General features: G+C 37.8%; 1 protein-coding gene across 15 annotated transcripts in view; it reads right to left on the bottom strand.

Moving 5' to 3' along the window:
- Positions 1-21,949, bottom strand: part of CEP128 (centrosomal protein 128) — a 388,434-nt gene extending 366,485 nt beyond the window's left edge. For 13 of the 15 annotated variants that reach the window (XR_006219018.1, XM_042990257.1, XM_042990254.1 and 10 more), the window contains exons 1-4: positions 21,712-21,949; positions 19,612-19,766; positions 5,283-5,443; positions 3,174-3,260 (exon numbers count right to left, since the gene is read on the bottom strand). Coding sequence is in view for 14 of the 15 variants with exons in the window: in XM_042990257.1 (XP_042846191.1) it covers positions 3,174-3,260; positions 5,283-5,429 (234 nt within the window). In the remaining variant the exon portion in view is untranslated. The other 2 variants (XM_042990255.1, XM_042990256.1) reach the window with 2 other exon arrangements.
- Positions 21,950-25,656: the final 3,707 nt, after the last annotated feature.

Genomic DNA, 25,656 nt, shown 5'->3' on the forward strand with positions numbered 1-25,656 from the left:
TTAAAATAATCTCTAAAATGTAGTTTAGCAACATAAAGTATTTAGCCCTTCAAACTTTGAATCCAAAATCCCAATCTTCAGAAATATGAACTCCAGCATCACAAAAATGTGAGCAACCATGACTCAGTGAGGTAAATGAATCCTGATGCTGAGCTTTGGGATAACAGCCTATCCATGGGTCTGTTGCTAACTAGCTGTGAGACCATGGGCAAGTTAGCCAGCATTCTGTGCCCCAGTGTTTTTATCTTGCAAATGAGGATAATCAAAGTACCTACCTAACGGAATTATTGAGAGAACTAAATGAGTTAATATACAAAAAGTGTCTGGGATATACTAAGCATATGGAGAAATTCCCAAAGAGACCAAGAAAAGGAAGGTGCTGCTTCTCTAGAAGGTCCTACAGACCCATCGCTGATGCTTTAACACTGCTCAACTCCTCATAGAGAGACCTTCACATTTAAGGAGCAAAAAATAAAATACAGGATTGGAGGTTATAAAGATTCAAGGGAAAAAAGTGAAATGATGTATATATTTCAAGTAAACGTCATCAAAAAAGTGACCGGACTCTTGATCCTAGGCTTTACAAACCAACAGGAGTAATTCTCACAGTTCTCTTGTTGGGGAAGATCATCTCAGGAGGGAAACGCTACATCAAATGTTTAGATTTCCTCTCAACTTCTGTAAATTATGTTCACAAAGTTAAAACCCAATAAAACAAATATTAAATACGCACAGATATACACAAACACATGACTTATCCATTTCATAAGGTGGAGCAACAGAATCATTTATAAAATCTAAGTTAATAAAAATTCTTGTCTTCCCTATAGCAAGCAAATTGGTCTCACTTTACAGAAAGTCTCTCGTATTTCAAAAAAGAAATGTTAATTTCAACAAGGCAATGTATATTTAGCATAGAGAAATTTTTAACAGTTAAATAGTGGATTAACTAAAAAAAAAAAAAAAAAAAGGGGGGTGGCGCCAGGGTGGCTCAGTTGGTTAAGCTCCAACTCTCGATTTCAGCTCAGGTTATGATCTGAGATCAAGCCCTACAGGGGTCTCTGAGCTGAGCACAGAGCCTCCTTGAGATTCTTTGTTTCCCTTTCCCTCTGCCCCTCCCTCACTCACATGTGTTCTCTCTCCCTCTTGCTCTCGAAAGAAAGAAAGAAAGAAAGAAAGAAAGAAAGAAAGAAAGAAAGAAAGAAAGAAAGAGAAAGAAAGAAAACAGTAGGTTTTACAGCAAGAAGACTTGTAGGAGTTGCAGCATAGCCTCCAAAAGAAAAAAAAAATTACTCTCCAGGGTCCCTCCCTAAACAAAACACACATTGATTTACAATTGTACTACTAGGCATTTATCCAAAGGATACAGAAGTGCTGTTTCAAAGGGGCGCATACACCCCAATGTTTATAGCAGCACTATCAACAATAGCCAAAGTATGGAAAGAGCCCAAATGTCCATCAACAGATGAATGGATAAAGAAGACATGGTGTGTATATATGTATACACACAATGGAATATTACTTGGTGATCAAAAAGAATGAAATCTTGCCATTTGCAACAACATGGATGGAACTAGAAGGTATTATACTAAGTGAAATTAGTCAGAGAAAGACAAATATCATATGACTTCACTCATATGTGGAATTTAAGATACAAAACAGATGAACATAAGGGAAGGGAAGCAAAGATAAAATAAAAACAGGGATGGGGACAAACCATAAGATAGTCTTAAGTACAGAAAACAAACAGGGTTGCTGGAGGGGTTGTGGGTGGGGGAATGGGCTAACTGGGCAAAGGGCTTTAAGGAGGACACTTGTTGGGATAGGGACTGGGTATTATACGTAGGTGACAAATCACTGGAGTTACTCCTGAAATCATCATTGCACTGTATGTTAACTAACTTGGATGTAAATTAAAAAATAAATTAGAACTAAAGGGATCTTAATCAAAAACAAAAAGACAAAACAAAACAAAACAAAAACCCACCTCACTTTTAAGGTATGATCTATTCCATACCAGTAAATAAAACGATTTAATGCTAAGAAAGCAATTTTCATTGAGGAGCCCATCAGAATCACTTGTCATGGGAAATACTCTTTCCAAATTATACATATTCCCACAGATTATGGCAGATATTGCCCCAGGTAACTTACAGGTGGCAGGGTAAAAATCATCGCTCTCATGAGTAAGTATTAATAGAAGGCAATGAATGACAGACTCCTCTGTATGTTGCAGGGAAAAAACACTGAGAGCCAACTGTTTTAACAGACCAAGAATTTGGGGGAACTAAGGAAGAGAATGTAGACTGGACTAAGGAATGGCCTAAAGCAAAATCAAAGACTCTTGCTCTCCAGTGTCTTAATTTTTATGAGTAGCTTTGCATTCTAGGTACTTAATAACTCAGATGGAAATGGAATACTTGTTGAGTTTATTTACCTCCTGTGTATAAAACCACACCCCCAAAGTTCAGCATCATTCAGCTCTAGGCCTCCTACAGAGGCTTAATGCCATAGAGTACATTTTGTGTTTTAAATGTTTATCTATACAGAAGTTTATCTAACACATAATTTCATTTCTCAATTCCTCAATTCAAAGGGAATTTGCTACCATAATTATGCATCTAACATTCAACATGACAAAGTAGGTTTGTTCCTGCTACTACTTAATGTTAAGTTTTCACTAATAAACTAAAAAGCAAAGAATTAACTCCTATTATTAATAAGGTAGTTATGTGTATACATGCATAGAACATGCTTGGAAGGATATACAAGGAACTGTCAGATCGTTACCTCTTTGGAGTAGAACTGAGAGGAGCTAAGAGATAGTTTTATAATTTATTTAAACAATGAGCATGTATTACTTTAAAAGAAACCCTCCATAAAATTCTTAACTCCCATGAGGAGTATCCCCAGCCCAAATTTAGTGAGTCTCAATTTAATTAACATCCTGAATACTTCCTCCTTTGACTTAAAACTTTCAAATTCAATAGACTAATCTATATAAGCTGGTTGGCAATCCATCTGACAAGCTAACCTACTACAAAATAGTAAAGCAGTCTAAAAGCTAAAGGTTCACAGTGGTTCTCTCCTTTATCTCAGATCCCTACTTCTCAACAACTGCATTTCCAAAAAGGTGGGTAAGAAAAAACACAAACATATGTAAACATTCTCACATGTTCTATAGCACCCGCCTGTCCATTACTATATTCCCGATACTGTCCAAGCATCTGGTCTACTTGTCGCAGGTTCCGACTGGTGTCCTTAAAAAAGAAAATGGATTTTAATAATTGTTGCAAACAATGCTTTTCTCAATCTTAGTAGTATGTCAAACAACTAAGTCAACCATTTGTGAAAGGTACAGTTATATCATACCTAAGTTGGATATTAATATACAGTACTTCTTAAATATCAGATAAATCATATAAAAACCACTGAGAGAGAAACTCAAATTCATCCACAATTTACTTGTGTGAAATCTGAAGTACATAATTTAAATCCTTATCCAATGTTCCACAATAAGTCAGGAACAAACCCTAATTTGAAAAGACTCCTCATTATTAATTTGTGCACCTCAACTAATTCACACCTCCTTCATAGAAAAGGAATCCTGAGAGAACAAACCTTTTAGATTGTGTATAAGAAAAGCAAATCATTAGGAACGATGTTATTTTAATTATTACTTCACTGTGGAACTTGATTAGAAGAAAAAGTATCCTTTAACCTTTAGCTATAAACAACAAATTTAGTTCTAATCTCAGCAAAAATGGTTTCCACCCAAATGTGCTAGGTGTTACCTCAGAGATTAATGGAGGCATTTCTTTCAAAAAAAGATACACTTACTAATGTGTCTCCTCATTGGTTGGAAAGTACAAGGATTTATTTGTACTCCAAAAATCCAATGTTATGCTAGTTTATGTAAGTTTAAAAAGAGCCTTATGAGTTTTAAATCAAATTATGGCCCCTCCACCAGAAATTAGCCTCTTCTCATTAAGAATACTAACCCAGGGGTGCCTGGGTGGCTTAGTCAATTAAGTGTCCAACTTCAGCTCAGGTCATGATCTTGCAGTTCACAAGTTTGAGCCCCGCATCGGGCTCTGGGCTGACAGCTCAGAGCCTGGAGCCTGCTTTGGATTCTGTGTCTCCCTCTCTCTCTCTCTGCCCCTCCCCTGCTCATGTTCTGTTTCTCTTTGTCTCAAAAATAAACGTTAAAAAAAAATTTTTTTTTTTTAAAGAATACTAACCCAAAGCAATTAAAAACCAAAATCCATGCTTATCCAGGCAAAGCAAAAATAAGAGATTAAGGGGCTGGGGAAAAAAAAAAAAAACTCTATTTCTGAGTTTTCTTCCCCCACCCCCCCTCACCCTCGGTATGGCTGTGTTGTTACCCTTCACCCACCTCTTTTCCCAAGCCCTTTCTACATAAAGGATATATACTGCCTCCACTCAAACTTCTAAAAGGTTGCCTTTCAAACTGCCAAAAGTTAGCCCCTAAATAAAAATGGCATCTCAATATTGTTCATCCATGAATAATCTGCCTAGTCAAAATATGAGCAATTACTCTCAAAGGCACATGACCACAAGAAGCTAAACTGTGGTACTTCCTACTCGTTTCACTCCCACACATTTTATTTGGGCATACTGCCTCATCCCAAAATGCTTCCACAACCTATCACATATTTCAAATATCTTTACTGACTGTGTTAGGCACAATAAGACGTTCAAGTCCTAATCCTTGTGACTTGTGTATTTGTAACCTCCCATGGCAACAGAGATTTTGTAGATATGATATACAGCTCAAGTGAAGGACCTAGAGATGGGAATATTATCCTGGATTATTGGGCGAACCCAATGTAATCACAAGCATCCTTAGAAGTAGAAGAGGGAAGCAGAAGAATAGTCTGAGTGATGTGAAGTGAGGACTCAGCCCACCCTTGCTGGCTTCGAAGATGAAGGAAGAGGATCCCAAAAAAACGTAGGCAGCCCCTGAAAGCTGGAAGAGGCAAAGGAACAGAGTCCCATGGGCTTCCAGGAAGGAATGCAGCCCTACCGAACCCTGATTTGGGTCCAATGAGACCAGTGTTGTATTTTGATGTGCAGAACTATAAGAAAATAACTTTGGTATTTTAATTATTAATTACAAACAATTACAAATTATATATCATTAATTATATAATTAGTTTGTGGTAAGTTGCTATGGCAGCAAAAAACTAATACACTGACCAAAACTATTTCTCAGTTTAAACTACTGAAAATCTATTAAATGCAACCACTGTTAAACTAACCTGTAAAGTACTCGTTATAGTGTTGACCTTCTCGGTGACGCCTACTGTAGGACGACTTAGACTTTCCCTGTGTGTTGACCTGGCAGTCCATCGACTCAATCGGTCACGAGAGCGAAAGTGTTCTGAATCGCTGGAGGATTCTGCCATTGATGTACACAATCCTGAAAACAAACCCAGGTCAAGGTCAATCAAATAGTAAAGAGCATGGACATACGAGATTAAATTAACTACCTGCATTGCTATCTTAAGTATTTATTACATTAGTCCTTTGGCATATCACAATTTCTAAACACATAGCCTGAAAATACAGGTCACTTCCCACGTAATTCTCTCTCCTTCATTTTTTCCACCTCACGTGAACAATTCCTCAGATACGATTTTAGTCATGTTTACAACTGCAAATAATAATATTCTCTTAGTTTTGTGCAATGTTTCTAAATTTTAAAAGCACTCTCACATACAGTATCTCACGTAATCTTACAACATTGCAAGGTAGAAGGTGCTCGTAGATTGGCATCTCTACAATTGAAAAAACAAAAAGTTACTCTCTCAGCTAAGACTTAATAGGTCTTAATAGGCCTCAATATTAGTCTGACGTCCGTTCTACAAAGTTGTAACAACATGTGTTATCTTTAAACAAAAATACAACAGTCACAAAATGACCTAAAATAAGGAAACCCCATTCAGTGTACAGTGAACACTCTCATGCACCTTCTTTTGTTACGATTTTATTTTTAAGAGATTTTATTATCTCTAAGAGATTTTAGAGATTTAAGAGATTTTATTATCTCTACACCCAGTGTTGGGCTCACACTCACAACCGTGAAATCAGGAGTCGCATGCTCTACTGACTGAGCCAGCCAGGCACCCCTCATGAACCTTAATTTAAAATACAGAATTAAATGCTATTAACAGGGGTAAAAATTCCATAATAACAAGTATGTGAGAAGAAGGCATCCCCAACATCTCCACCAAAAGAGAAAGCCAAACATCCTGAGTATAGTTTCATCAGCAGAAAATTCCCTAAATATGCTTTCTTCCCATCCTTACCCCAATTTTTGATTTAATGCAAAATAAAATCATTTCATGCATGACAATCTCTAAAGTTTCAGAAAATCTTTTATGGAATTTAAAGAAAAAAAATATTGGGATAGAGAAGAATGAGAGAAAACTCACTGATCAAAAGTGGAAGTTTGTTGAATATCCCAATAATTTCATTTTTTGCTTAATGGAGGGTTAACAATCTTCAACATTGTTATAATCTTCCTAAAATCTATATGGCCATTTTTTATGGTTTATTAAATGCAGTGTAATGAAACCTTTTGTTAATGATCTAGAATATTCTAGACTTTCTGGATCTTTATTCTGAATGCACCTGGAAAGTATGTGTATAACAAGTGAAAACACTGGGGTATCCGAATTTAAAATAAAACATGAACTAAATTAAGTGTAGCTGTCACTTAATACAAAAGAAAAAGAAAGACCTCTCACTTACCCCTACTAGGGATTACATATTTTTTAATAAGAGAAAATCACACTTTCCAGCATGAATTTCACTGGTAAACACACACACACACAGTCTTCAGCTATTAATTTCAATTACTTTGAGCAATAAAAGATGTTCAAACTCCTGCATCTGACGGAACTCCTATAGAGATATCAAGATGTAAGATGAGATTGATCTGAGAATTCCGCGGGACTTTTGTTTATATGAAATATGAAACATTCAGCAACTAAGCACGTTAATTATACATAAGTGTCATAAATGTTGAAGAAGCATTAAAAAATCCGTAATAAAAACAGAAATCAGACTACTTTCATTGTTGATAAAAACTGAGCACTCTCTTTAACTACTGACAACTCACAAGGTCAAACATGACCCTCAAAAGTAACTGAGTGAGCCCCTACCCTAAGTGTCACAACACAAAAGGCAGCTGTGGTGGCAGAGATTCAACCTTATCAAAAGATGCCCATGTCTCATCAGCCAACACCATGACTCCCCAGACACAGAGTTGACGGAGGGAGGGAGAAACAAAAGAGAAAGGAGTGGCCACTAGTATTGGCAAGAGGGTCATGCCAGCCACATAATCAGAACCTACAGGGAATATATGGAGAGCCATTAAAATAATTCCCAAGATCCCTTAATATAGCTGACTAAAGAAGAAAACCACAAAGCAGTGTCAATTACACACTTTATTCACCATTGAGACTATTATTTTATAATTAAAAACTTAATTTTTAAAAAAATATTGTATATCCCATTATCGTTGGTGTTAATGAAAATTGACCAGGCCTCTGAAAATCTTCCCCCCAAACTGTACCCAGAGCATTAGATTTATTCCACACTGATAAAAACATATTGAGAATGGTCACATAACTAAAGTGTATGCATGGTCATTAATTTAAAAACACACACACACACACACACACACACACACACACACACACACACACAAAACTGTTCTACCTAATCTAAAATGTAAATTAAACAATGAGATGATTTGCTAGCCCATTAAAATTTTTTTCTGTTAAATAATAATATCTATGGTTAGCCAGGTTGGTAGGGAAAAGAGCAGTCCTCTGCTGTCCTAAGGGGGATGTGTAAATTGACATAACTTGTCTGAAAATAACCAAGCAGTATGTATCAATAGCAGTTTGTACCTATAACCCACTAACTACATTTCCAAAAATTTCCCTTAACAAAATCATCTAGAATACGTACAGAATTTATATATGTGGATATTTACTGGGAAGTTATAATAGAGGGAAAATAAAAACTTAAATTTCAAACTATAAAACAATGATTAAAACACAGTACCTTTCATGCAATGAAACAGTATACAGATTCTAAAAAGTCTGTTTCTGGAGACATTTAATAGCAATGCAAGGATAAAAGCATGAGTCCCCATTTTGTAATATACATTATATGTTGTCTGTGTGTGAATATAAACTGCGAGTAAACAAATTTAAAGGAGCGGGAAAAGACAACTTTAAAAGGGGAAGAAAATATACCAAAAGTATATTTATTATCCAGCAGTTACAGTCATTTTCTATTTTTTTAAACATTCCTATCTTCCCTGAATTTTCCACAATAACTGTGGAAAGAAAAATATAATGTATACTTAAAACAAAGATAAATACAACAGATTAGTAACAAGTGGACAACCTGGAAAAGGTGTTTAAATAAAAGCTGTATTCAGAACTCCCTTGTTCTTGGTAGTTGTTTCCTTCTCCCAGGCAACTTACTTGACCATCTGCCTACGTAGGGTCATGTCACTAGTCTTCACCAATGAAGGAGTTCAAGAGATGGGATCACAATGCCAGTCTCTACTGTTTCACACTGTACAATACTGGCTGACCAAAGATACCATTTATCATGAGTTTAGGAGCTAAAAGAATAATTTTTTTTCAATTATATGATTCCACCTTTGCAAACTTGCTGACAGTCATTAGACTCAAAAACGGACTCTCATAAAGAAACATACTAAATACTAGAATAAACTTAAAAGTTGAAGGACTACATGAAGGCATACTAATATGCACTGATAGCTTATGCTATCAAATTTTGCTTTGGGAACAAATTAAAACTGGTTCACGAATGATTTTTTCATCGCAGTTACAATTTGTAGCCCAAAGAAAAATTATTAAGACTAGTAGAAAAACATAAATGTATGCTCAAGAAAAATCTTTACCATTATGGTTAATGATTTAAAAGAAGAAAATTCAATTGGGTTAGAACTCCATTCCCATCATCATAAGAAATTTGAGCATAACATCTGTTGACAAAAAAAAAAGAGTGGCTAAAATTGAAGAAGGACTGAAGAGCTCTTTCAAGAACCAGTTATTTATTTACTTAATTATTTTTAAAGAACAATTTAAAGAAGCTGAATCACCTAAATCCCGGTTAAAGGTGAGAAAGGCATTTCTTTCAACTGAAGAAAAAGCAGTAAATGTTCTCTGCAGCTTACTACCACCTACTGGTACAACAAAATTTCTCATTGATGAGAAAGTGATAATATGCACGCTGTCTGCTTTTTAGATGGTGAGCTTTTTCCAAGACTCTAGAAAGGACTAAGAGGGGTGACCTTGGGTGAAAGTCTCCAGAATCTTAGAGAACACTCTCAGTCTGAAACCAGATGGTACAATTCTTAGAATAGTTTATTTAGCTGTTCCCAACACATCAGTATTTAAAGGCATAAATATTGTTGCTTCTGTCTTAATGAACCTTGTAAAGAAGACATACAGCCACCAGAGCAAGTAATGAACTCTCATCAATTCACTCCCACTAAGGATCTATCAAAAACAAATGTCCATATACAGACCTGAACACCAACCAGAAAGAGTAAAACTACATTCAACCCTATAAGAGGACTTGTGGTGAATCTTTACAAGCTCACGTCCACCTTTTTTGTTATTTGACCTAAAGAGCCATCAGACTGTCTTCATTATAATGATGCACATTTGTATGTAGGAGAGTTATAATTTATTGGTCGTCAAGTCTCTTTTCCTCAGAGCCAGTTTAAAACAATTAGGATTTGCAAGCTGTTCCATAAAAGATAAGCACCCAGCCTCAGGGGGTGATATTTCACACAGGCTGACTAGTGCATGTTAAGTAGGTGATGGCTCCTCAGCTGGCCCTGTCCAAGGCAAGTGTCCTCAATGTTCAAGGTAACGATGTGTTAGAGGGAGTATTGGGGGAGGTGAGAAGTGTCTTTTAAGCTTAATCACTAAGTTCAAATTTTAGAAAGCATTTCTCACTGTTTCAATAGCTATAGGACTTGAGAGCTTTATTTTCTCCCTCAAGAGAAAAAGTAAACAAGCCAGCAGAAAGTACCACATACAATTATTAATTGTACATGTCTTCTTTATGCCAGTGCTCCTTTGGAACTTCAAATCCTCAAAAGCTTTTGGCAAATTAATAGAAGATCAAAATCAACTGTCCAGTTCATCAGCCAGTTAGTAGATAATGTAAGACAAAGGAAACAGAATCAAAGAGAGGCAACAGATTCGTGCATTTATCATTTACTGAATCACTACATTAGAAATGGAAGATAAAAGTAAATTAAAAAATCACAGTCTTTGAGGGGAGAAAAAGACTCATAAAAGTAGTACACGTGGTGAGCTAAGTAATATGACAAAATGCCAGGGGAGTCAGGTAAGGATCCCTCCACTCATCTCGAAGGATGAGTAGAAGTTTGACAGATGTATGAGAAAAAGAAATGGGAACCAGTTAAAACCCATCTGTCTCAAAGGAACTAAAGAAGGTACAAATAAGCAAAGCTCTCACATTCCTTTACCAGGGCGTAAATTTAAAACTGTCTCTAGATATTGCTCAATGTCCCCAGGGCATGGGCAAGGAGCACAAGTGCTGGTTAAATCATCATCTCCAGTTAAGAACTTAGAGAATTAACATTTACACACACACACACACACACACACACACACACACACACACACACACAGTTTGATTTTTTATTGTATGTCCCATTTATTCCTGTTGCTGCCATGCATTTCCTCTCTCTCCCGCTCACGCTCCCACACTCTATTCCATGGGTGAAGCCAGGCAGGCTCAGCTCCTAGGCTGCATTTTGCTCCCTTTACTCCAGTACCTCTGAGTTCAAAAACAGAGTTACAGGGACCAGTGCCCACCAAGCAGGGCTATTTCTGGAAAAGGCCATATACCATACAAAAGGACAGCTTACTCGGATGTGGAGAAAAACACTAGGAGGTGCTCGGATAATTATATATGTGCCAGTTGCTAAAAATCAGTATCAGTTTTAAAAGAAAACAAAGTTACTTAATAATCCCCTCCCTGTTTCACCATCAAAATGATACAGATATTTTAGATATACACCCACACACACTTCTAAAATCAACAAGGGAGTTTACAAAATTAAATAAAAAGTAAAACATGTCAAGATAAAAAACAGCAAATGAAAACTCAAGAAAAACTTACAAGAGAAATGGATGCTGATGAACCCAAGATGGATTTATTATTTGTAATTAAATTCTAATTTTGAACGCTTGCATTTGCCAGCCAAAAAATATTTCTCACACTATTCCCAAAATAGCAGGCAAGAATGAAGTCCTCTGTGCATAGAGACAACTTCTAGTAACTGTCCAAACTGCTTCAGACTGGGCAAGATATCAGCATGGACCAAGGGAGACTAGCACCCCCAAGTTTCTGACACCATTTTGCTTAAATGGGTGGATGAACACTGGAGGACCACAGACAACCAACATGTACTTAAAAATAATGTTCACTGTGTGATTTTAAAGCTTTAATTAGAAAACAAAGAGACCGCATATAAAAATTCTAATTTCTAGCTTCTCTTGAAAAATCCAAAGATCTGGCAACACTGGGGGTGAATTTTCCCATTGCAACATGGGACGCCGTAGTTGCCTTAGAGTCAGGCACGCACCTTCCTGTTTGCCCCAGCCCCCACTGGACCTGCTTCACATGGTGAGTTACCTCACTGGCCCCACTGAGCAGTTGTGCTTGCAACTTTATTTTAGATGAAGAATCAAGACAAAGGAAGTCTACCAGTCTCATTCCCTAATTAAAAACAAGCAATTCAATCATGAAGAATGAATCAAGGTTAAATGTTCAAAAGATAATGCTTTCCTCTACAGACAAGAAGGAAAATTGGGTAATACGACTTTGCTATAAGCCATCCCTATAGACTATAAAACCAGAAGGATATACTACTCCTGAGCAGAAGGACCGAAACTACTTAGAATATTTCCCTGATGTAAGTACTTTCAGAACAAGAGTGCAGGACATTGCATCATTTGGCTTTAATCTTCATCCCTCCCTATACCACTATCCTTACTTCTAGGTGGAGTTACCAGCCCGGGCCCCAGCAACCGGGCTCAGCTGTATGACTCACTTTGGCCAATAGGATTTTAGCTGACATGGCACAAGCAGGGGCTTGAAATGAGATTACACACTGGAACTTGCTCTCTTGCAAGGCTTCCATCACCAGGATGTGCCCAGGCTACGGTGTAGGAAGGTGTGGGATCCATGGCTGCCCAGTGATTTCCAGCTTAGATCAGCCAGATGAACACAGACAAATCAGTGAGTCTACAGATGATAAGCAGGCAGCTTAGCTAACCCATTGCATAGGCAATAAACATGTATTGTCATATGCCTCCAGTTTTGATCTGCTATGCAGCAAGAGCTAATCTAGCTGAAAAATATAGTTTACTAATAAATCATTTGATTTAGTTCAGAGGATGGTGAATTTCCTGAGGTTTCTTCTCAAGCCTACTCTCCTTCAGAAAACAGGTGGGTTTCAGACTGTCTTCTACTGGTGGAAGAAAAAAAACAGATTCAAATTAGGATGCACAAAATAAGCCCAAGCAGTTGATGAAACAAGTGACAGGCTAGCAATTTTTGAGAAAAAAAATCTAAACAATCATAAATAGCAGTTGGGGATATTTGTTCTCTGTATAACATTAAGTTTTTTGAAAGAAACCAGCAATTTCCTAAGTATATTATAAAGCACATTTGTTCTCTTCCTCCTAGTTTTTAAAGTATAAACAGAAACTCCTCTTGACTTTCCCAGGGAACCAAACAATTTTAAGAAAGGAAAATAGTTCTTATTCCTATTGTACCTTAAATTTGCATACTGCTATATGGCTTACAAAGCATTTGTTAGTCTTTTCTCTTTTGATCTCCCATTTCAATCCTGTGAAGTTGGTATAATTACAACTCTCTACTTTTGCTGAAGAGAAACGGCTAAAATACTTGTCCATGATGGCTTTGCTAAAAAGTTACAATAACAGAACTGGAAGTCACATCTTGTGACTCTGCTTTCTCCACTGCATTCTATACATAAAGAATTATGTAAACTCCAAATACACTGCCCACTCAAATGTTTTCTTTGTCCTCCCCTACTCTGTTTCTTATGATCCAACCTCCCCCTCCAAGAAATGCACTTAAGGCTGGAATATTCCATATGTGTTTGTTTAAAGATTTATATAATGAGCATAATAAAGTATTAAATACTTACATCTGCCATAAATCCAATTTATTACAGCTATTTTAAGATGTCTTTTAAATAATCCTTTCTCTTGTTAAGAATATTTACAACTAGAGCACCTAGGTGGCTCAATCAGTTAAGAGTCCAAAGGCTCCGAGATCGAGATCGAGCCCTGCATCAGGCTCCACACTGATAGTGTGGAGCCTGATTAGGATTCATTCTTCCCCTCTCTCTTTCTGCCCCTCCCCCACTTGCACTCTCTCGTTCTCTCAAACTTTAAAAAATTTTTAAAAGGATATTTACAACCCATTTCAGACAGCAAAGCTATCTATTTTTTCAGAAGCCATACCCTAAAACCTTAAATTTTTTTAAAAAAGCATTCTCTTCATGATGTAAATGTATTTCCTATTTCTCTTTTTCTGCCACTCTTTCTCAATCCCCGTATTTCTTTCTTGCCCCATTCTTTTTTTACTTTGCATCTTTAGATCTTTCCTGTAACTTTTCTATAATAAAAACCTATAATATATCTTTATCGTACTTACTGATATACTCATTCAAGAGTTTGGTATTTATTCTTAATTTTAAAAGTGGATAAATAGAATGATTTATATACTCTTTCCAAAGTATAAGAAAATAACTTAGGTCACCTGGGTGGCCCAGTCAGTTGAGCATCTGACTTCAACTCAGGTCATGATCTCACAGCTCATGGGTTCGAGCCCCGCATCAGGCTCTGTGCTGACAGCTCAGAGCCTGGAGCCTGCTTCGGATTCTGTGTCTCCCTCTCTCTCTGTGCCTCCCCCACTTGCATTGTCTCTCTCTCTCTCAAAAATAAATAAACATTAAAAAAAATTTTGATATATATATATACAGAGAGAGAGAGAGAGAGAGAGAGAGAGAGAGAGAGAGAGAGGGAGGGAGGGAGGGAGGGAGGGAGGGAGGGAGGGAGAGGGAGGGAGGGAGGGAGAATATAACTTACAAATTAAAAAAAAAAAAAAGGTATTAGGAGTTCTTAACTTTGACTTGTACCATGAACTGTTTCTGGGAATGTTTTTAAAAGTATGAATAAAAATTTTAAACCTACAGGATTAGGGGCGCGTGGGTGGCTAGTCAGTTAAGCATCTGACTCTTGATTTCAGCTCAGGTAATGATCTCAAGGTTCATGGGTTCAAGCCCCACATTGGGCTCTACGCTGACGGTATGGAGCCCGCTTGGGATTCTCTCTCTCAACATAAACATTTTTTAAAATTTTTAAAAACATCTACAGGATTAGAAAGGAATCCAATTATAATGACATGCACTATAATATCATTTAAATACTATTTAAATAAACATAATATCATTTAAAACCAATTACACTTAGGGGCGCCTGGGTGGCGCAGTCGGTTAAGCATCCGACTTCAGCCAGGTCACGATCTCGCGGTCCGTGAGTTCGAGCCCCGCGTCAGGCTCTGGGCTGATGGCTCAGAGCCTGGAGCCTGTTTCCGATTCTGTGTCTCCCTCTCTCTCTGCCCCTCCCCCGTTCATGCTCTGTCTCTCTCTGTCCCAAAAATAAATAAAAAACGTTGAAAAAAAAAATTAAAACCAATTACACTTAAAAATTAAATCATTGGGACTCCATGGAAGTAGACCCCACTTTAAAAAGTTCAATTTCAAAATCCTTCAAAAAACAACAGTTGAGACAATATTAATGCTGAATAACTAGTGCTTTCACATAATAGATTGCCGTATGACAATAACCCTACAAAGTATTATTGTCCTCATGATATATACATAAAAGGCGTAAATAAACTGAGTATTAAGTGTCCAAGGTTATAGGGCTACCAGGTGGCAGAGCTGAGTCTTGAACCTTTCTCCAAAGCCCAAGATTCCTAGTTATCCCTTCTCTTCACCAATGGCACCACTCAGAATCCAGGACTCTTCTCGACTCATTCCTAGCCACCAACATAGTTTCTCTAACTAGGAGTCTTTTCCTGTCCATTCCAACTTTCACTGACACTTCATTGCCCATGGAAGATTGAGTGAGTCTAGGTTCTTGAATTCAAGAATTCAGGAATTCAAGACCTTCAGCTAGCCCTTCTCCAACAAAAGAACTGTAACAAGCATAAGGCCCACATTCAGCTGCTGTTACACCAGATTCTCCCACCACTTCATTCTTCACTAATGTCACTAGTTCTGTCTAGAACACCTTCTGCTGTCTACTATTGCCACTTATTTCAAGTCCACTCATCATTCCAGGCATAGCACAGATAACATAACTTCACGGATACCTTTCATCTCCAGCCAGAAGTGATCTGTCCTTCCTCTGCATTCTTATAGCTCTATAATCATAGTAAGACATTAAACATGCCCATAAAATGTAAATATTTGTGACACAAATTTTTTTTAATTCCTTGAATAGGTCAGACTCATTTCACTGCCAGATTCACAGCCTAGAACATTTTCACTCTTTTTCCCTTGGTTAACTCTTACCTTTTCCTTCAATTCTGAGTTCACAAAAAACGCCCCTTAAAAAACTTTCCTTCACTGCTTCCACCCAACTCCGGGCCAAGTGCCCATAGTGGATATGACCTCGTTACAGCCGATAGACAAACTGGCTGTTTACTTGTCTGTTCCCTCAGTAGACTCTAAATTTCAACAGAGACTCTATTTACTTTGTTCATGGTAGTATTTCAATACCTAGCATAGTGCTGGGCATGTAGTTGGAACATTTTTAAATGAATTTACAGGTAAATTTTCCTTATTCTCCTGTCCGATTAATCCAGAGACAAATTTCAAAGTACAGGCCCTTGCAAACAGCATGTACTAATTAAATAATTGTTGCATGAAATAATTCTAGTGATAAATGGGTTAGATTAATTATCTTAAGCCTTCAAACAATAAGGATTTAACTGAAAAGCAGTATCAATAGGAATATTTGATACTTGATAATATGTCTATTTAGAGTAAATAAGGATAAACATTTCAAATTGACTTGAATACGTGCGTGAAAACTTATAACTGAATCAAAACTAGAGGGTTTCCAGGGCGCCAGGGTGGCTCAGTTGGTTCACTGTCGGACATCAGCTCAGGTCATGATCTTGCAGTTCGTGAGTTTGAGCCCTGCATCTGGCTCTGTGCTGACAGCTCAGAGCTTGGATCCTGCTTCAGATTCTGTCTCCCTCTCTCTCTGCTCCTCCTCCACTTGTACTCTCTCTCTCAAAAATAAACATTAAAAAAAAATTTTTTTAATTAAAAAACTAGAGGATTTCCTTGACTTACTACAAATCACCTTATCATTGTCATTTGCACCGGCATTCCTCAATTATTACTTACCTGTACTACAGAGCTCTAAACTCCAAATTACCTAGGCTCTTTATCATCTGGGTCCATTCTCAGTACTGTTTCAATGTACCAACTGCCACTCACCCATTTTTGCCATTTTAAAGCCTTCACTCTTGCATGACAAGCTTTTCCCTTCTTTCTAGGATCTATAAAATTTGCCTATCTCTTCTTCCTTTAAAATACTAATCATAGGTCACTTTTTCAATGACATCTCTCTTCAGAAAAGCTTAGTTTAGGTTTACCTTTAATTCACTCATCCATTCACCCATGAGCACTCATTCATTCACTCATGAGCACTTATATGGCAACTCCTATGCACAGGGTGGACTCTAAATGTTCATCAGCTAACTGGATTCATGTAACCACAAATACACCCATCTCCCAAACACTGTAAGCACCAGCATTGTACAGATCTACATTAAGAGTTATAAAAATTTCAGGGGTGCCTGGGTGGCTCAGTCATAGAAGCATTCGACTCTTGATTTCGGCTCAGGTCATGATCTCAGTGTGTGAGTTTGAGCCCTGTGTCAGGCTCTACATTGACAGCATGGAGCCTGCTTGGGATCCTCTTTCTCCCTCTCACTATCTCTTAAAATAAATAAATAAACTTAAGAAAGAAAAAGAGTTATAAGAATTTCAGAGAGGGGTTATATCTGAGAAAAGCCTGATCAGCCTCTTAGGACCACTCATCATCATTAATAACAAGACACCAGAAACAAGGTTAAAAATCTAAAGCAGGGGGTGACGAGGGGCTTAGTCAATTAAGCATTCAACTTTTGATTTCAGTTCAGGTCATGATCGTGACATTAAGCCCCATGTCTGGCTCTGCCTGAGCATAGAGCCTGCTTAAGATTCTCTCGCTCCCTTTCCTTCTGTCCCTTTCCCCTTCTCTCAAAAAATAAAAATTAAGGGGCGCCTGGGTGGCGCAGTCGGTTAAGCGTCCGACTTCAGCCAGGTCACGATCTCGCGGTCCGTGAGTTCGAGCCCCGCGTCAGGCTCTGGGCTGATGGCTCGGAGCCTGGAGCCTGTTTCCGATTCTGTGTCTCCCTCTCTCTCTGCCCCTCCCCCGTTCATGCTCTGTCTCTCTCTGTCCCAAAAATAAATAAAAAACGTTGAAAAAAAAAAATTTAAAAAAAAAAATAATAATAAAAATAAAAATTAACTTAAAAAAGAATAGTGCGGTTGTAAAGGATGCAAAGGATACATAAACAGGCGATTCACAGAACACATATAGCCCTAACATACAAACAACATACTTTATTTCACTAATAAATGCCAACTAAAATGATAGAATCAGATTCTCCTTTCTCTGTTTTGTATAAATGAAAAAAAGCTTTGGCATGGGTATCCCCTTACTGTAAGAGTATTAACAGAATAGCTTTTCTAGAAAACAACTGACAAGTAAAAATAAGTAATATTCACCTAGATTCTATCTAATAGGTATATAGATTCTACATCTATAGGGGCGCCCAGGTGGCTCAGTCAGTTAAGCGTCCAACTTCGGCTCAGGTCATGATCTCACCATTCATGAGTTTGAGCCCCACTTCAGGCTCTGTGCTGACAGCTCAGAGCCTGGAGCCTGCTTCAGATTCTGTGTCTCCCAATCTCTCTCTACCCCTCCCCTGCTCATGCTCTGTCTCTTTCTCTTTCTCTCAAAAATGAACAAATGTTAAAAAAAATTTTTTTTAATTCTACATCTATAAATATTATTCCAGGAAAACAGAAGTCAAATGTATACATCTTACCTGTAGGTGTACATATAATTTCATTGCAGAGTTATTTATGTTAGTAAATAAATAAATAAGAAAAAACACAAATAATACAGTAAATGTATCTAGTCATTGGGATGCTGGTAACAGTTAAAACCCACAAGGAGAATTTTATGTGCTGACTTGTAATATTAACAAGAAATAAAAACACACTATGGGATATTTATGAACATAGTGAAAACACTTTCTACTAAAATCAACCTAGTGACAATACTCTATGGATAACAATAAACTCTAGATTATTTGCATATTACTCCCAGATGTGTCAAGACTGCAGCTGAGAATTTCTGGGCTAGATTATCCTAGCAGGCCCTTCCAGCTCTAAAATTCTTTAAATCTAAGGACTTTGTACAACACAGATCTTGGACACAGTGTTGCTGCAAGGTCTCAATGGGTCTCCCCTATATGTTTAAGTGCCTTTATCAAAATGCAACATGAAAATGTTAAAAAGTGTCCAGAATTTTAAATCTATGTTGCAAAACTTGAGTTTTGTTTGTTTTTGCAACACTTGAGTTTTTAACACTACACCCTTGATTTTCAAATCATGTTGAATGTTGAATATGCATACTCTACAAAAATCACAAATTATAACTACCTCTTACCTCAATAATGTAAAGAACATTATACCTTAAAAAAACTGAAAAAGCTAACAGAACCCTCTGAATATATAAAGAGACAAAAAACAGTAAACATTGCTTATATGGTATACCTAATCTAAAAAGGCTAACTCTAAATCAAATCTGACTTAAGAGCAGTCATTAACAGCAATGGGTCCTCTTTGTAGTGGACAGGACTGGGATTTGGAATCAACAGATCTGGAGACAAAGACCACTCCTTTGGCTCCAGATACCAAGAAAGTCAAAAAACTCTATCTTAACCTCAACTGTTTCATTTGTAAAATGAAAATAAGCATAATAAAAGTGTCACAGAGATAAAATGCAAAAGGTGCCTAATACAGTGCCTGGGACAAAATAGGTTCTCAAATACTGGTCAAACAGAAACAGATGCATCACTGTTGCTTTTGTTGAGGTATCTAGTTTGTTCCCCCTGAATTTCTGTAACATCAAATCTATTTTGTTCATCTGCATTTTTGTAACACCCTTTCACAACCATCCTATTTTATCTTTGTACTACATATTAGAAAGGAGTTTCTTGCCCCCCGCCCCCCCGCCCCAAGTCTATTTGTTGAAATATATTTATCCACCATATGCAAAAATTTGTTAGCTCAGAAACTCAGGGAGAAAGCATACTTACAAAACACACCCCCAAAACTCTGTGTTGTTCTCCTCTGAGCTCAGTGCTCTTCTTTGGCACATATGTCTGCCTCCTATCATTTCTTCATGAGGTTCAGGGCAAAAGGCCTAGTCAGGTAGACGATCTTTGGTTGCCCTACACCTTCCCCAAATCACCTACAGACAAATGAAACAAGGGGGTAAAACACACTTACAACCTTAATTTTTTTATATAATGAAAGATCAAAATAAGCTCACTCTCACTACACACAATTTAGTGCATATCAGAGAACAGAGAAAATTATCCTTAGATCATGTAAAAGCCCCAGTGAACTCACAGGAATTCTGTGAGAATCCAAGTTCTCAGCCAGCATAGTCTTCACTGGTCACTTCCATTCATGCATGGTCACCCCTTGGGCTGGCTAGGGTGAACTGTAGCCCAAGTCTGGCCAAAAGTAGTGTCCCTGAGCAGATCTATTAGTGGGTAAACTAACTAAGGCAGGTAACGCAATTAACATGTTACTTCTGAATCTGACGGCTAAATTGTATTTCTAAGCCAGTAAGGAACTATCTGATAGCACTCCTAAGGCAACATTTTATAAGCTGCCCAATTCTTCCCACATTTAGTATTGCAAATCAGTAAGTAAAATGCCTTTGGTTGTAGGAAAGAGCTACAGACAGAAATGTTTTCAATTCTTTGTGACTACTTTCAAAGCAATCTGCAAAAACCCAGCTAGTTATTCTGATAATTGGTCATTGTCTCAAAAAAAAAAAAAAAAAAAAAAAAAGTATTGTGGAAAAGTTAAAGTAAACTGTTAGAGGGTTCAAAATGGCCCAGATCATGCAATGACAGAGAGGACAGGCTGGGATGACACAGGTATAATGCACAATTCACTCTTCTTTAAAAAAAAAAAAAAAAAAAAAAAGGGGGGGGGAGCAAACTTCCCCAGGTGAGTTATACCAATAACCAAACTGTTCTGTGCCAATGTGAAATGGCTGAAGTTGTAATCTTCTATCTGTGCTGCCAATACAGTAGTGACTGGCCACATGTGGCCTAGTGAGCTCTTAAAACCTGGCTAGTTTGAAATGACACGTGCTGTAAGTGTAAAATACATAAAAGAATGTGAAGACTTAATGCCATTAAAAAAAATTGTTTTAAGAATATAAAATATCTCAATAAATTTCATATTTGACTACATGCTAAAATGAAAACGTTTTGGACATACTATGCTAAATAAATTCTTAAAATTAATTTCACCAGTTTCTTTTCACTTGTCTAGTGTGGGCACCAGAAAATGTAAACGGGTGTGTGGCTCACATTTTATTTCTATTACACAGCAAAGATCTGCATAATTGATAAAATAAATAACAAATACTGAGCATTTCTGTGTCAGGTCCTGTGCTAGATACTCCACACAAAACTGAGAACAGCTGCAACGTGGTTTTAAAGACGTCTGTGCAAGTGACTGAGCTTCATCAAACCAATAAAGGATGAGGCTGGAATTCAATGTCAGGTGTTCCTGCTAAATAACTCAAATAAGGGACTGTTAACAGCTAATGTTGGGGCAACTTCCTTCATGGCCTGGGAAAGCCAGGTCGCTGATACAGTGTTCCCAAGGGTAGCAAACTTTTGTAACCATAGAACAGTTACAAAAACGTCAAGTTATATCCCAGTCAAGCTAACACCAGAATGAGCCCAAATCCTTGACAGCTCAGGCTTCGCAGCTGCTAGCAACAAAACTAACCGCTCAAAAAAAAAAAAAAAAAAAGCCTACGTAATTCAAGTTCCCTGGATGACTTGGCCAGAATCTGTGAACACTCACGCCGAGGGAAGGGGCGACGGGATACCAGGCACGCTGTCTCCCCCTACCCTGGCAACACTCCACCCATCCAAGGCCCCACTCCAGATTTCCTTGTAGCTTCTGTGTCCCCACCTCTGGGACCAGGGGAAGTGAGACCTAAAACGACTACGATAGGATAAGGAAGCAGTAAAGAAAGGGCGAGTAGGCATTTGGGGGCAGGTACCTGAGATAGAAAAGGACCCTAAGTCCTTAAAGCCGGATCATCGCCGAGGCCCCTCCCGGCTCCCACGGCCGCCAGGGACCCAGAAGGTGCAACTGACCTGACGCTGCGGCGCAACCGACTCTGCTCTCTCCAGACTCGCAGCTATGGCAACTTGAACTAGCCGCCCAGCCACAGCGAGCGAACAAGACCCCGCTGCTGTTGCCGCTTGGCACTCTGGGAGTTGTAGTCCATCTTGTCCTCAAAAACAAGGAGTCGTCCAGGGAGAGAGGCCCTAGGAGAAACTTCAAATCCCAGGATGCCATACGACTGGCCTAAGGGCCACTTTCCCGGAAGAAGCAGGATTAGCTGGCACCTGAGTCCCTGGGCCTCGCCCTCTTGCCCTGTTCTTTTTTTTTTTTTAAAGGGCCAGTAACTTCTACGGGAAGCAAATACCTGAGAGTGAATTAACGGTAATTTAATCAGAAAAGTCCAAACTATTCACTTAAGAAAAAAAAGAAAAGAAAAATTCAAAGTAGTTGCAATAATGACAGACTCCGTTTCTTTTACTGCTTTCAGACAGGGAAGAGTCATTTCCATAAGTGAAACGTACAAATCCTCTTACTACCAGAGCACAATGTCTTTTTCCTAAGATCCACAAATTCTTAGAACTGGAAGGGAACAGAGAAGATTATCTAATAAAAACCTTTAGGCCTAGAAAGAGTGAGTGACTTACCCAAGATCACATTAACTCATTAATGGCAAACCAAAGTCTTTAAGGCTGTCACTTCATGATTGCTGCTACATTGAGTCTAGAGTGTCATCTCCACAGTCATTCTAGAACATGAGACAGACGTATGCCACTCAGAGACGTCGGTTTCAGCTGAGAGAAGGCAATAAAAACGTCAACAAAGAACTCAACTTTGGAAAAGCTAAGAAGTGAAAAATCAATTAGTCATGTAGAGCCTCATTTCTTTGTGCTCTGCCAAAAAGACCATTGATCACTTCCTCAGGTCTTAAATCAAAATTTGCTTTATCTGTGAAAGCTTTCTTGGCTACTTCAAGAAGAGCTAGATTGCATTAAATGCATAGTTTCCCTATTCTAATAATTTTGTACTGTAATTATCCATTTCCCTGTTGGTCTCTTCCATCAGACTCAGCCCTTCAAAGGCAGGGGCCAAATCTTTTAAAATCAGTACCTCTCTTCTCAGCCCTTCCTCACTTCCCACTCTCCCTTCACATCTCTTTCTCTCTCTCTCCCTGTCATACACAAAAACATAAATAATAAGCATATAAATTTGATGTGTTACAATAACTCCAACATTTTCTCTGGCCAACACTGAGGGGTAAAGTTTATTTCATAACCAGTTTGAACATAAAATAATTCTTCTAAAAATTACCTGTATATTTTCATCTATCTTCAAGCTGCTTGCTTACAGTTGTATTCAAGAATACACTCCACCTGATACAGAGATTAAGATAATTCAGAACAGCCATAAAATTTCCCCATATGCATGCAGAAGCATAATAACTCTATTATTTACCTGTTAATGTTTTAATTTTTCAAAACAATTACATTCATTCATTTAATTCAGCAAATGTATGCCGTATCTTTCTAGTATCCAAACATTGTATTAGACACTCAAAATGTAGTAAACACGAGGAGATGAACATGTTGCTCAAAGTGAAGAAACATACCATTAAACAAATTTCTACAAATCTGGGTGATAGAGTACTGTGTAGGTTTCAATGCAGACACATAAAATATAAACTTTTTAAGGAAGTGATATCTGATCAAATGGGGGAAGAATGACCACCAAAACAGCTAATGTCAGCATTAATAAAAACTGTCCACAACCTCTCTTCACTGGTCCAACCATATTTAGAGAATAAATTCAATTCAGGAGACCCCATTTTTAAAGTGACATTACCAAAATAAAGCAAAATCAAAAAACACAACTGGGGCTAATGGGTGGAGAATCATATTTGAGTTCATTATGACCAAGATATTTTAAAATACACTATTAAATTACAGCAACTTTTTGTCATATAGTGTGCTCTCAACCCACAGATATGACATCTAGAAAAAATATATTGAAGTCAGATCATAGAATCTTTCTTCTTCTTTACAAGATAGACAAAAATAAGAAAGCCAATAAAAAAATATTTTACACAAAATGTGTCTTATAACTCCCCAATGACACTTATTGCTTTTAATCAGTATGACAGGCACATGTTATCCAACCCCAAAATCACACTCAAGTTGAATCACCTGATGTTAAAGCTGGAAAAACACACAAAGATTATCACCAGCAGTAGCCATCTTCTGCAAACAATACAAATAGAAGTATAGAGAGATTACATGATGTATTGGTTTCCTAGTGCCATTATAGTAAAATACCACAGAGTGGGGGGCTTAAAAAACAGAGATTTATTTCTCACAGTTTTGGAAGCTGCAAGTCAAAAAGCAAGGTATCAATAGCGTTAGGTTCTCCTCAGGCCTCTTTCCTAGGCTTACAGGTAGCTGTCTTATCCCTTGTGTCCACATGGCCTTTCCCCGAAGCAGGCAAGTACCTGATGTCTCTCCCTTTTCTTATAAAGACACCAGTTATTTTGGATTAGGGCCCCACCCTTAAAATGTCATTAAACCTTAATTACCTGCTTAAAGACACTATCTTCAAATATGGTAATATTGATGGTTAGGGCTTCAATGTATGGGGTTGGGGAGGAAGGGGGACATGATTCAGCCTATAACACATGATCTCCTCAAAATTTTACCTATTTACAATTAGTGTCATCAATGATCTTCCCACAACACCATACCTTGATAATAGCAGATATGGCAGATATTTTTGACATACCTCACCCATATCACCCCTTAACTGGGAATGATTCTACCCACAGTGTTGGGCCCCAAAGCCTTGTTTATATTATACAAAGCCCCTTTTCTGACCATGGCTATTTAGTCAGTGGCTGAAACAATTTGGGCCAGTCAGGATCTTTATCCTCTGAGGGTTTAAAATTGGGACTCAAGCATTCAACTGGTTGCCTGAATAGTCTTGATGTGAGGGTACAAACTGAGGCTTTCTCAGTGAGATGACCATCTTCATCTATGTTCAAGGAGAAACTGAAAAATCTAATCTTCAGAGAAAGAGAGAAATTAGAAAATCAGCAAAAGTAAACCGCGAGGCCCCAGAGGGAATGAGCCTAAGAGGAGAGAATCTTGGTTCCTGACAATTTCCAAGTTCCTGGCTTTAATCTCTTGCTATTTCCACTTACATTTTATGTATTTGTGTTCTGGGATGCATTAGAGAAAGATGGAGGTGGTTAAATGTCCAGATTCAAGACTCAGACCACTTGGGTTCAAATTTTAGCTGTAATACCTATCAGCCATGTCACCTCAAGCAAGTATATTGAATCACTCTGTGTCTTCATGGAGATGATAAGAATAGTACCTAACAAGTAAAGTTGTTTTGAGGATAAAAGAAATTAATGTATATGAAGCATTTCGCCCAGGGCCTAGCCCATAGTAAGCACTCGATATATGTTGGCTGATATATAACATGATCTCCCAGAATGTTAGTTCCATGTACATCGAGACTTTATTGTTTTTTTCTAGGTACTTAGATCAAAGAATATACCTTGTTGCCTGCTGATGATTTCCCTCTTGAAGCTTGAGTTCTGTTGATTGAAATCCAAAGACCCTAGACTAAGATGACATTGGTGAATCCTAATTGTCCAGCCTGTGAGATCTGAGGTCCTAACATTACATGTAATTTTTTAGGCAGGTTTAGCAGAAGTGATTCTGAACCATACCAAACATTAAACATCTAAGCGGCCTAATCAACAGAAGGTTCTGGAATGGGGCTAGTCTGAAAGCACTGACATGATCATCATACCCTAACTCATCTAGAATAAGTAAGCATAGGAAAGGGAATACAACTATTACATAAGAAGCTGGTAAGCAGCAGAGAGAGGCTGTGCTATTTCAAGTAAAAGGGGCAGAAGTTTTGTTTCACCAATACCTTGAAAACTCATACCACTGTGAAACAACAGCAAATTGATT

The sequence above is a fragment of the Panthera tigris genome, chromosome B3, assembly GCF_018350195.1.
Source record: "Panthera tigris isolate Pti1 chromosome B3, P.tigris_Pti1_mat1.1, whole genome shotgun sequence".
Classification (NCBI taxonomy): domain Eukaryota; kingdom Metazoa; phylum Chordata; class Mammalia; order Carnivora; family Felidae; genus Panthera; species Panthera tigris.